The following is a 13,676-nucleotide window of genomic DNA, read 5'->3' as shown; positions in this document are numbered from 1 at the left end:
CCATGCGATTTGCTATCAATTAAGCCGAACAAGCAAATTAGTAATATCCCGAGGGCTGGGACAGATAATATCTTAGGGCCTACACATTCCTGGTTAAAGCTTGTCCCTATGTATTCGCTCCAAATGCTAAACATGATCAAAATGGCAATATTCTTTTCAATCAAGTCAAAATATTCAAATTCACTCATCATGTATGCCAAACAAAAACTCTGACTTCCAGCATAACAAGAGAGGCATGAAAGAGGACAGTCTGAACGATGTTCATCATTTGTGGAATGCAAACGGCCACATTACGAGGCTGGATGTACGGCCACGTTTAACTCATTCACCCAATTGTAATCAGTTACAAACGCAGGAGCAGGTGTGGCATGAACTTCACCCAGCGCGCCTTTGCTCTCTGTTGGTGTTGAGCCTCTTCAATGTTTAAGTGCGCTCCATCACTACACATAACTCATTTGTTTCCCAATTTTCCTAATGAAGAGAAATCTTTTGCTTCAATCGACTATGAAAATTAAACCACATGATTAAAGAGCAGAAACTCTTAAGTGCAGTCTAGTAAGAGATGAGGCAAAGCAAACCTTTTCTGATTCTTCAAGTGGCATTTCTCGAATTTTCTACGGGATTATTGACCAACCCATACATTGAGAGACCACAGTTAGTGCAGTGCATTTCTCTATTACAGAATACATACCAATCATACAAGAAACTAACTGCACTTGATGCACCATTTGGAACAATTAAAGTTACACTTCCTGCCATAATATTTGCATTAATATTCCACCATATTCAATTGCCGACCACAGTCCAAACATGCCTCCGATTGTGCGTGCCCATCCAGACGGTGTCTCCCGAGAGCTCTCCGGTGCTCCCTCCTCCATACGATGCACCCACAAATTCCAAGGCCGTCACCTTGGTTGCTATGAGTTCAAATGAGTCCACGTCCTTGAGGAGTCCAGAGCCACCCATGCCAAGGGCAACACTCAGGATGGCCACTCGACTGCCAATGCCATCCGTCGTGCACACCCACAGGTAGCTCAGGGCCTTGGGAGATCCACTCCTGCGTCTCCGCCCATACGCCGTCGTCATGATCGTGTAGAAGCACCCACAGCTCACCTGCAAAGGAACAAAACATGCAATCACTCACCACAAGTAATTAATCAATATCAGTCAATCTACATGCTAAATGTGTAGACATTCATTCACCATCTTGGGTGATTGCAAGGTGCCACCATCGAGAGAGAGAGGGGGACCGTGGGTATTAAGGTGACCGGAACCCATTTCACTTAGGCTGTGCTACGGCGCACAAAAGGCAAATGAGAGGACAACCTCTTCATAAAAGACCTCGAAGAAAAGCTGCTCAAATCAGCCCCATTCTGCCCGAGACATTTTTACCGGTATGCTGACGACACCTATGTGGTTTGGCCAAATGGGCAGGAGGCGCTGAAGGAATTCCTGCGGCACATTAACTACCAACACCCGAACATTTCTTCCACAATGGAATTGGAAATCAAGGGCAAACACCCTTTGCTCGACATCCGGATCCAAACAGCCACCACCACCCAGCTCAGCGACGAGCAGTGCTGAACACAATCTTTCAATGAGCCAGGGCCATCTCCAACAAGAACAGTTAGTCAGAGGAGATAAGCCACTTCAAGACAACCTTCCTCCAAAACGGGTATAGTGGATACAACATCTCTTTGGCCCTTAAGGCCCTTCAACCCTCGAGTAAACATGAGGCAGGAGGAAAAGGAGAAACCAATAGCCAGGGTCTGCTTGCCATATGTCTCCTCGATTTCCGAGAAAATATTCAGGATATTGGCGAGGCATAAAATAGAGGCCATCCACAAGCCACTGGGAAATTAGCAAACCTTCTCATCAGAGCCAAGGACCCAATCAGGCTAAAGACCCCAGGCATTCACCCAGTCCCGTGTAACACATGGATGAAGGTGATGATGAAGAGGTTCATCCACCTTCACACCAAGACACAAGTGTTTGCCATTCACACTATAAGAAATTACATCTTAGGTAGTAACTGGTGCGAGTAAATGCTTGGCAAACTGCATAAAATTGGTATTTGTGAGTGAACCTTATCAGGAGGCAGAAGCAATTCAAACTGTTGAAAATATCAACACTTTTCTTATTAAATAATCATGATAATCGTCAGAGAGTTTCAATGGTTCCAAACGTCTAATACGACTGAAATGACCCAGCCATCTTCATTCTTCCCCACGCTCATTCCAGTATTCAGAACTTGAGGCATTATAATACTATTTAATTTCGAGGTCCACAGGTATCCGTTGAGTACATTTTCATCCAGATGCTCCTTTCATCTTTATTCATGTTTTCTGGATTTGGTGCAATATAGTGAAGTCGTGAATTATTATTATTATTTTATGCCCCGATCACAAAGATGACAATTATTTACTTTTGAATATTTTATGCATACAAGATTTTCAATGTATTTTTGTCACTTTCATTCAGCACATAAACATGTGAGGAGAAATATAGTTTAAGTGATCAATAATAACCCCACTCTTTCCGCAGTTGTCTAAGTCTATTGCTTATTTTTAACTTGACTCCAGTAATTAATCATGTAAAAGAGAAATTTCCCTCCTTTTTTCTGCAGCTTGCATTGTCCTGAAAATTACACTTTTTCCCTGGATTCCTAGAAAAGTGTAAATAAGGGGTTTTACAATAATTTCAGTGCTTCTGGATCATCCTCAAGGCACCTGATGAAGACGCTGAAGCAATGAAGCCTTTCACCTGAATAAAAGTCAGTGCTGGCATACAGTCCTTCAGGTATTCCATTGTTTATGGCTCAACTTTGTGGAAGTCCATGTTCATTAAATTAAGAACACAATGTTTATTTTTCAACCGTTTTTAGAAATAAGGACATTGCGTTCCCTATTCCATAGACTTTGTAGTGTTGCCCATGTCATTCAAAAGACAGTCTTCTGATCCATTTTGCAATCACTTTGCAGAAAATGTTTTCTTGCATTTAATGTATTCCAGTAATGCTGAGTGTGAAAGGTTTTTCTCAAAGTATTCCCGAAATGGGGGCACTACAAGTGATCAATAACAAACCTGCTCTTTCCAGTTTATCAGCCTATTGCTTATTTTTAACTTGACTCCAGTAATTAATCATTCAAAAGTGAAACTTCTCTCCTTTTTCTGCTAATTGCATTATGCTTAAAAGTACACTTTTTCCTGGGATCCCTATAATAATAATAATAATAATATACTTTATTCATCTTATAATCATATTCACATATGGTAGATGTCATTTTTCACATTTTAAAAAATGTAATAGAAGTGTAAATAAGGGGTTCTAATATATTTTAACTTTTTTGTTATCTACAAATCAAATTCGCATTCCAGGTTACTGTGCATACGCGATTGAAGAAAAGATTGCATTCACTGTTGGATCTCACTTAAGAGGTGCATTGCCCTGATGACATGGCAGTGGCCATGCAGGCTACAAGTTTATTTAATGATAATGCTGCATTGCATTTTCACTCAATATTCAAGCATCGGCAAAAACAAATGTCTCCAGACAAATTTCTGGCAAAAAAGAATCATGAACCCAGGCATGTTCCGCAGTAAAAGAAAAGATTAAGTTGATTATCAATCCTCAACTCTGTATGCATGATTTTCTTGGAATAAACATTGCATATCATTTTTTTTGGCATGGAACCCATTCTCATATTTTACATTTGTACACATGGGAAAATATTTCACTTAAAAGAGTTTTTTGCTTTACGAGAAAGATTCTGGAATAAATTAATAAATTAAGCGTGTGCTTCTACTATTCCTGAATTTCTCAAGTTTTCCAGATTTTCATCAAAAAATATTACTGATTAATTACAATTGCCAGATAATTTTGCTGGTCACATTTAATTTATTATAGAAAATTAAATCTGATTGCATTAAAAGTGATGTTGATTGCCACTCAATGTTATTAACCCTTTTGTTCTCATTTATGTAATAATATCAACACAAACATATCCCAGCCGTGTGGAAAAATCAAAGTCTGTCACACTTGCAATAAACAAGTGGTGGACAGACAACCTTCTAAACTTATATGCATATAAAAGTAAAATAGGAGACTTTACACGCAATAAGAATGTGTCAGATGATCTGCTGGTAAAAATCAATGACCAATCAATTGAGCATGCGACAGAATGCAAATTTCTAGGTATTTCTCTAAGTGAAAATATTTCTTGGGATACTCATGTAAAAGCCCTTCAACACAAGCTCAGTTCAACTTGCTACTTACACCTGTATGAAACTACAAGTAAAACTGTACTACTCAACTTATACTTTGGGGAAATTTATTCAAATAAAACCTACAGTATAATATTATGGGGATCAGCTGCTATTCCTCAAACCATCTTTAAAATGCTAAAGAAAGCTATTAGAATCATCACCAGGAAACCTCACAATGCTCCATCAAGGCCTATTTTCCGTGAATTAAATTTGCTACCACTCCCGTTCATCTACATTATGTTTTTAATTCTATATATAAAATATAACACTGGCAACTATTCTCTTAACTCTGCCTATCATCATCATTACACATTGAGGAAGGAATGACATCCATTATGGGAATATAAGAACTAAAGCATTGAAATTAGGACCCAATGAAATGGGCACCAGATTATTTATCAAACTACCCAAAAGTATCAAGGATACAAAGGGAACTGCTGCATTCAGGCATAAATTAAGAAGATATCTACAGCGTAATATGTTCTACTCTGTTGACGAATGTCTCAACAATATTTCCGACCAGTAAGTTCATACGTTTAGTTGCTAGCAGTGGTCATGGTCCGATTCACGTTGGTGATCAATGATTTCTCTGAATTTGATATTGTATGTGCATGTTACAGTCAATGTTCATGGGTTTGTGCCAAACATTTATGTAACTGCGAGCATCATTTCTTTTTTATGTATCTTAATTAAGCCTGTATGCATTGTACTCCTTTTTTGAGGTGCCTTATATCATGTACATACACCACCCACCTGATATTTTTGTACTGTGATCTCTGGGCAAATAAAAAGTAATAGTAATAATAATCTAATATTTTGGTTTTCAAGCTCCGAAAGCTCACGCCTTATTTCTGCAAATTTCAAGCTTTTTTCTCAAATAATTTTTGTAAATCTCTTTTTGAGTCAACAATATTGAAATTTTGACTGAAAATGGAAAAAAAAATTTAGCTTTTATTTAAAATTACTTTGGATGTCAAAATAAAAAGTAATTTTATAAGAAATATTTCGTTCAAATTTTGTTTTAATGAAATGCCAAATTTTTGTTACAAGTAATATAACAATTAAAAACCAGTGCAGTTATTGAATAATGGAGTATATATATTATAAAATTTTAAGTATTCAACTCTATCATAGTCAAATTTGATGCTAATATTTATTCCCATTTGTGGATGACATGTAATGCATAACATGAAAGAGTACTTTTCACACCATTAGCATTTGCGTTTGGCCAAACACTCCCCACGCAAGCCTTCTTCACATCCGATGCAGGCTTCAGAATGTTTTTCTTTTATTTTTAGAGCTGCATACACACAACAATCAGCCCATTTCTCTGCATCCAGTTTTGGTACTTCTACTTTTTATGAACTGTCCCTCGTCAAACCCCCCCCCTCTTTACCCAAATGATCAATGATACCTACTTCAATGCTAGCCTTGACGGAGGTTTCCCAGATTCGAACTATCCAACAAAACCAACTTGATATCATATTGAAATCAACTTCCACTCAATATTTTATGCTCTTCTTTCATCCATGTAATTGAATAACATCATATCGGAAGTGTCCTACCCCAAAAAAAATTTGTTATCAAGGCAATTTATTTCTGGTTTCTGCACGATTTTATCGTTCCCACGTGTGTTAGACTTTATTTCCTCATCTATTGCAGTTGTTTGATGTGATAAAAGAAGAATTGGATCTGATTTTAGGATCATTTTTCTTAGAAACCAAAGGCAAGAACAGGTCTCGACGAACAGTACAACTTCTGTCAAACTAAAAATTTCTTTTTGAAATTCTGTGATAGAAATTTCCTATTTTTTCCTATAAGTACCAATTAAATAGGTTCCAAAGAGTAAATTTTTTGAACAAATGGAAAACACAAATTGCCAACAAACACATGATAACTCTTCGGAAAATAATTCCCTCTTTGCAAAAGTTTCAATACCACAGTACATGGTCTGTGCAATAATAAATGCGTGAATTGGTGCGATCTGGTGGCCATGACGCAGACTAGAGCCCCGCCCCGCCCACTAGCCAGGTGCTAGTTGCCTCAGACCCCCAATGAGGAGCCAGCCAGCCGTCTGCGCTTGGCGTATCATCGAGCTGTGCTGTGCGTATGGTGCCAGTCATGTCAGTCTATGTTGTCCTCGTTAGTACTGCTCGTGGAAAAAAATGGAAATTGATGACATCACGGAGCAACGAGTCAACATCAAGTTTATGGTGAAGTGCAGTAAAAGTTATAAAAAAATACTGAAATGTTGACAGCTGTTAACGGTAATAATGCTCTGAAGAAAACATCCATTTTCAAGTGGATTAAGCATTTCAAAGATGACCGACAAGACTCCATGGATGATGCAAGACCTGCAACTGCGCATGTTGACCACAACATTGATCGTGTGCGGTCCCTTTTCCTTACAGATCGTCGAAAAACTGCCCATATGATAGCCGATGAAATGAATTCAGGAAAATCAGCAGTGCACACTATTTTAACCGAATATGATGGATGGATCCTTCACCATGACGACAATGCACCAATGCACATTCAGCATTGATTACTCCCCAGTTTCTGGCAAAAAATTCAATCACCTTGATCCTTGATCATCATTCTTATTCCCCTGATCTCGCCCTCCTGCAACTTTTCCCTATTCCCAAAAATGTGATGAGGGGACATCACTGGGAAGATGTGGACACAATTTAGCAAGAAACGACGAGACAACTAAAAAGCTTAACTGCCGAGGACTTCCAAGGGTGCTTTAAACAATGAAAAAGAAGATGGAATAAGTGCATATAAATGAAAGGAGAGTATTTTGACGGGGACAAAATCGAAGTACACTAAATTTTGCAAAATAAAGTTTTTATGCCATCAGTTCACATATTTATTGGTCAGAGTAGAATATCGCAAGCCATGCTCTTGTGTTTCAGCTTTGTCTGTTCTTGGCTTGGCTCCTGTGCATGTGAAGAACACAAGGCAATAACTCGACACAAAATCACACAGCATTCAGAATTTCACCCACCATCGATGATATTTCTTGTTAGGTAAATATTGCAATAAGGTTGTCATATTTTAGTTTTGGTTGTTGTATTCTTCCTTTTTTTTTATGAAAAAAAAAAGTTCGGAAAATATTGGCTAGCATTTCATCTCACATGAAGTATTCGCCTAGGAATGATAGCATTACAACAGATGTGCACGGCAGGCAGTTCATAAGAGACAACAAACTTGAAGGCGTAAAGAGAAAAAAATTTGGATGACAATTCATGGCCAAATAGCTACGTTCAATGGAAGGGGAATGATACTTGCATATTCTAGTTCATGTAAACTACATAATTTATTAAAAGCACTCCCATTTTGAAAAAAATCAACAACAAACATTCCATTATCAGTTTAACAGATATTAATTCTTAATTTGCATTAAAACTAGATTCAATCCATTGGCACTTTAAGCTTTTTGAGGCAAATATGGGAAGGAGATATATGAGCACCTTAAGCATCAAAGGGTTGATATTAATATTGAATAACATTCAAATTTGCAGAAAAATTACAAGTATAGAAAAGCGTTAATGGCCATTGATTTGAAATTTGATAAAAAATCATTTTGAATTTATCAGTCACTCAGTAACTCTGTTGTACACTCCTCTTCCCTTTTCCATGATACTTTATGTACACTTCAACTATAGTCACTAATTGCCATCACATCTAAGTACAAATAATGAATTTGCAGCTGAAATCCAATCTCTTGAATTTTCAAGAGAAATCTACAACCCATCTCAAAGGAAATTCCTTAACATCAACTAATTATCTTTAGAACTATGACCTGGATTTAATTCACTTAATTAATTAATTTAATAAACAATTGAATACCATGACCCACCCTTAAAATTTCTATCCATTTTGGAAATGCCCTGAGAGATTTGCAAGCGCCCACTTATTGAATGACCTTCTTAGTATCCTACCTACCCTACTTACATTAAAACCCTACAATCTACAGAAATTTGTTACTTAAACATCAAACTACCATCTCACCACGTCACACACATTTGAAAAGGAGATTTTGTTGGGTAGTCATAAACAATAAGGAGATGTAATTGAAAGGACACCCACCTCCGTTGGCTGCTGGCTCCGGCAAATTGGCAAGGTGCGCACAAAGAGAGGTATTTTGGTGGAAGGGCGCCTTTCCTGCTCCGGAATGTGCCACGCTGGCGAGTTATTGGGGTCCAACGCCAGCTGTGCAAGGCGGAGCTCTGGAAAAAGGCAATGGCAACACCAATTCCAACACACTGCGAGTGCCAACGTACAAATTGGTCGAGCGTGTGAATTCAGCAGAGCGAATAAAGTAAAACAAATATTTCACACTGAAAAAAATTCCTTTTTAAAAATCCAAACTAGAAATAAAAGTGACATTCTCCTCTTTCATGGTTTGATTCTCAATTTTTATTCTTGGTTCTCATGATTCCATTGAATGTACGGGTACCAACCTGCTAACATTTTCAATGGTAAACAAAAGCTTGATCACCATCAAAGAAATTAAATTGCCCAAAAGTTAAACACCATGCTTAATCTCTAAGAATGAGTACAATAATGGCTTTCACATTGTAGTCCATCATATTGTTAGAATGTTGCTATTATTACCATGTATTGAGCAAGGGCACCATTATTCTCTCTTCTTTCTAAAGGTAATTAAAAAAACTTCAACTCTCATAGCTTAGGACTAATCATTAACAATTGTACACTACATTATATGTTACTTTCATTACATGGAAATCTACAGCTTAAGGTAGATTTTGCAGGGAAAATTAGTTAGAATCGAAATTAAGAATGTTAGGATGTTGCTGAGGGCAGGAAAGTTTGAGAATATAAAGTGAGAGATGGGAGGAGAGAATACAGATATTAAAGGTTTATGAGAGGTGAGGTTAGCGAGGATAAATGGAGTGATAGTATTAGAGTAATATAGAGTGGAGGGGACCATAGCCAGCGAGGGATTGCAATAATCTTTTGATAGATTCCAAGACAAGTCTGCAACTGTTTCAGCATGACCCACATGACTTTTGGAGCAATTAGTACATAGTAATATAGAATGGAGGGGAAGCGAGACGGTCTAGAGTGGTAATAATAATTAACGAAAATGCAAGAAGAATCATAGCACAGGCATGGAGCATGCAAGTGATAAAATATTATCATTGGGAGATGTGGTCATTATTCAGGTCTACACTTCAATAAGTATGCATAGGGTGGAAAGGAGAGAGTGTATGACCAATTAGTGGGAATACTTGCACGTTACTGGGAGGAAACATTTTATAGCGATGGGGGAGGGAAATACAATGGTGGGCAAAGGGAGAGATGCGAGTTTGATAGTGTTGGGGGATAAGAACTCAAGTGAAGGTGACGGAAGAGATGGTATTGAGGTGAGGACTACAGTTTGGGAACAAGAAATCACAGAGGGGAGATAGCTTAACATTTCCACCAGGGACAGGGATTAATCATCAAGGACGTTTGGCTTAGAAACCACAAAAGGTACAGATATTTTGCCGGGGCATTGATAAAGACATGAATAGATTACGTCAAGGGTGGGCACAGATTTAAGAACAGCACATTTAATTTGCACATTTTCCCAAAAGCCATAGACATTGGATTACGAAACAGAAATAATCAAGTATAACATCATATTAAACAGGATTAAAAAGTGAAGATATTAGAGGAAATGGAATAAATGGATAAAAAGGGAGTTCAACCAGGCTATAATATAAGCAAAAATAGATATTTAAGGAATTTAGTTCCTACTACCAAACATCTTCAGGTTGATTGCCGTTTTTATGATTTTGTTAATGACATCAGATTTTTGGGAAAGATGAAAGATTAGTTAAATATTAGAATAATATTCATAAATTAGAGCAGGTGGAACAGTTTATATCTCTTTGGAAGTTATCTGGGTCAAAATGGCCAAAGTAGAATGGACATAAGTGGAAGAATTGCACTAGGCAAAAACAACCACGAGGAGGAAAGAGTTGATTAGATGGACGTTGAGTAAGCACGTTAAGAAAAGACTCGTAAAAACTTTGATATGGAGCGTAGCTATGTACGATGAAGAAACATGGTCACTGAAGCAGGATGCTAGAAGTAGATTGGAGGCTTTTGAAATGTGGGTTTGGAGAAGAATGGAGAAGGTGAAGTGGACCGAAAGGAAAACAAATGAGGAAGTGCTAGGTATGGTGGGTGAGGAGAAATCATAAGGAAGCAGGCGAAAATGGATGAAGGGTGTATTGATTGGCAGTGGGATGTTGAAGACTATAATAGAGGGGAGAATGTTTACCAAACAAGGAGCGGGCAGGAATAGGATAGGGATGTTGGATGGGATGAAGGGAGGAAGTATGCGGAGATGAAGAGGGGCTTCGTTGTAGAGTAGATTGTTAGGCCACGTGTTGTTAGGAGAGGCAAGGAAATGTATCATTGCTCAGTTTGAATGGTAGAATAGCAGTGACAATCTTGCTCTCACTGAATGTGACATTGAAGAAGCTGTAAGTGGCTCCAAGACTCGAATTTTTCTGCAGCAACACTGGGAGTGACATTATTAATTACATGTAGATGCCCCGGAATCTCAAAAGGGATATTCTCTTTTGGAAATGAAAGCATATCTTGAAATCCTTTCTTCACCATAGATTATAAAAATGTCTAAACCTGGAGGGGCAGCTTGGGTCGCAAGCCAAGTCGTACGGAGAAGCAAAGGGGGAGCCTGAATCACCAATGTTGTCCGCAAGGGAGGTAGGGAATGGCATTTCTAATGTGTCCAAAGGATTGTCAAGTGAGGTTTGATTTCGTTGTGTTTACCCACAGTCTTTGCACGGGTTGCCCTAAACTTGCTTTTCTTCAAGTGTAGATTTTTAATCAAATAAATGGAGCACCTGTGTCAATGAGTGACAGTAAAACAATATAATATTCAAGTATTTCTGATTGGTTCATTTCTTATAGAAGGAAGAAGGACTACAGTGAAATGGAGGATGGATGACACTGAGTTAATTGTTCACTAATTGCTGAAACGCCATAATGGTGCCGTCTCAATGGAAAAAAATAATGCACTTTCCCACGCTAACCTCATAAATATTCAATCTATGAGGGCGGTTCAATAAGTACCCGTGTTTGACGACAAAGGGCGTTCCTGAGGGAAGTTTATGTTATCATCATGTGCTGCCATCTATCAAACAAATTTCAGACTTATTTAAAGGCTAGTTTGGATTTGGCAGCCATTTGAGAAAGACGTGTTTCGTGATTTTTGCTAAGATGGAAAAAGAGCAGTATCCTTCCATAATTCGCTTTTTATTTTTGGATGGGAAGAAATGCGAGGAGATAAATGCAAAGCTGGATGCTGTTTATGGGGACACTTCGCCATCTATGACCACAGTTAGATGTTGGTTCAACGAATTTAAACGTGGGCGAACATCTGTTTTTTATGAGGAGTGACCAGGACGCCCGGCAGACGTGGTTACCGAGGAAATCATTCAAAAAGTCTATGCCATGATTCTCGCTGATCGACGAACGAAAGTGCCCGATGTAGCAGAGGCCGTGGGTGTGTCGACCGGAACGGCAATTAGTATTTTACATGATAAGTTGGCGATGAAAAAATTGTCGGCCCGATGGGTGCCGCGATTGCTCACGGTGGACAACAAGCTGATCCGGAGTTGTCGCCGCCAAACTGCATGAAATACGTTATGAATTGCTGCCGCACCCCCCGTATTCACCCGATCTGGCTCCCTGCGACCTTTTCTTATTCCATAACATGAAGAAATGGCTCGCGGGAAAAAAATAAAGCTCAAGCGAAGAAGTTATCGCCGAGACAGAGGCATATTTTGGGGAATTCGACAAATCCTATTTTCTGGAGGGGTTAAAAAAAATGGCCGGAACGTTGGGAGAAGTGTATCTTTCTAAAAGGGGACTATGTTGAAAAATTAAAAAAAATGATTTTGAAAAATTGGTTTCTTCATTTCTAACACGGGTACTTATTGAACCCCCCTTCATATGAGGTATTCTAGGCTGCATGTATTTCCCTCGAATGCTTCAACCCCACGACTTTCAACTTAATAGCTGCTTAATCCATTGTTTGAGAGCAAAAGAGAGAGAGGAGTGAATGCATGTAACTGGACGGTCAGTCCTCGGGTGGGAGTAGGTCCTCTCAAAAGAGGAGTCCAGCTGGCCAACTCTATCTTGGACATATAAAGCTTGGCCTAAACTTGGCAAATGAATGTTTAAAAGACCTCTTGAACGGTTTTCTAGGATGTGATGCCCAAAGCAAACAAGGCCTTTTCCATGGGACAATGAACATGCACCGTTGATTAATGCAGAACTGTCACTGCAGCACAACTGCCTCGACCACTATCTCCCACCAGTCATCATCACTCACCCGTGGCCCACTCTTTCTTGATTGCTGGATTGTCGGTTTGGAAGGTGAGCTGTTCTTCTTTGCCAGACTTGCCACGCAGCGCTATTTGCAAGCAGCACGAGTCCACCCATGCTATCTCCTCGTCCTTATGCTGAATGGATGACTGTATGGACACAAGCACCCGCCTTGCACTCTCCAAGTTCACCTCCTGCATTCAAGAAAGCATTTTGAAGAGTCCTCCATGTAAAAAACCTACCGAATAAATTTTGCTTTCCCCTCTACAGGGCAATAGCAATAACTCACACCAAAGTTAATGATTATGCTGATTCACAGTTTTCAAAATTTTGAAACATTGGTGAAAAAAAAAGACCCTGGGCAGAGCTCCCATGAAAAAGAATCACATTTAAATCATAAATAATAAAGTTTATTTTGATTTTTTCTTGTTTTTACTAACTGAAATTGTATTCTTAGTTGCTTTATTTCATGATGTAAGAAAAGATAAACACGATCCTAAACAATGTACATATAATTGCCTTTGAATAAAACTTTTATAAAATTTATTTTTTGGCATGAAACTTATTGTATTGATATTAATTTATAGGCAAAAAATTGTTTCGCAAAACTATTGCTCCATTGTACGAGATAGATAGCAGCACAAATTATGCTCGTTGTACAAGTTTCCACAGAATTTATAATTTTCTTAGAATAGCCCTTTTACATTACTTATTTTTTCTAATATGATGCATTCGCACATTTTACATTAATTTATAAGGGAAAAATTAATGAGTGTTTCCCTTCACAAGTAACATTCTGAAATGAAATTTTCTAGGTAAGCGACTATCGACCTAATTTTGTATTTTGGATTAAAAATGGTATTTCTCACAGAAAAATATTAATCAGACAGTAGTCATGAATGCATGAAATCCGCAAAATGCAATTTTAATTCTCTTAGTGCGGCGGGCCGATATATATTGGCTTTTGTATCCCTGGCGAAAAGTGCGGCTGGCCTACATATAGGCTCTTGCGTAGGCTATTGTTTAAATTGCTGTAA

The 13,676-nt window shown here is 38.4% G+C and overlaps 1 protein-coding gene across 1 annotated transcript in view; it reads right to left on the bottom strand.

The window, feature by feature from the left end:
* Positions 1-13,676, bottom strand: part of LOC139692777 (uncharacterized) — a 111,583-nt gene that overhangs the window by 7,916 nt on the left and 89,991 nt on the right. The window contains exons 13-15 of the mRNA XM_071591057.1: positions 12,647-12,833; positions 8,359-8,498; positions 815-1,113 (exon numbers count right to left, since the gene is read on the bottom strand). Coding sequence (XP_071447158.1) covers positions 815-1,113; positions 8,359-8,498; positions 12,647-12,833 — 626 coding nt within the window. The remainder of the gene's footprint in view (positions 1-814; positions 1,114-8,358; positions 8,499-12,646; positions 12,834-13,676) is intronic.

Source organism: Hetaerina americana, unplaced genomic scaffold (genome assembly GCF_022747635.1).
Source record: "Hetaerina americana unplaced genomic scaffold, ioHetAmer1.1.p SCAF_41, whole genome shotgun sequence".
Taxonomy (NCBI): Eukaryota; Metazoa; Arthropoda; class Insecta; order Odonata; family Calopterygidae; genus Hetaerina; species Hetaerina americana.
The sequence above is the reverse complement of the archived record's forward strand: the minus strand, read 5'-3'. Positions and strand labels throughout refer to the sequence as shown.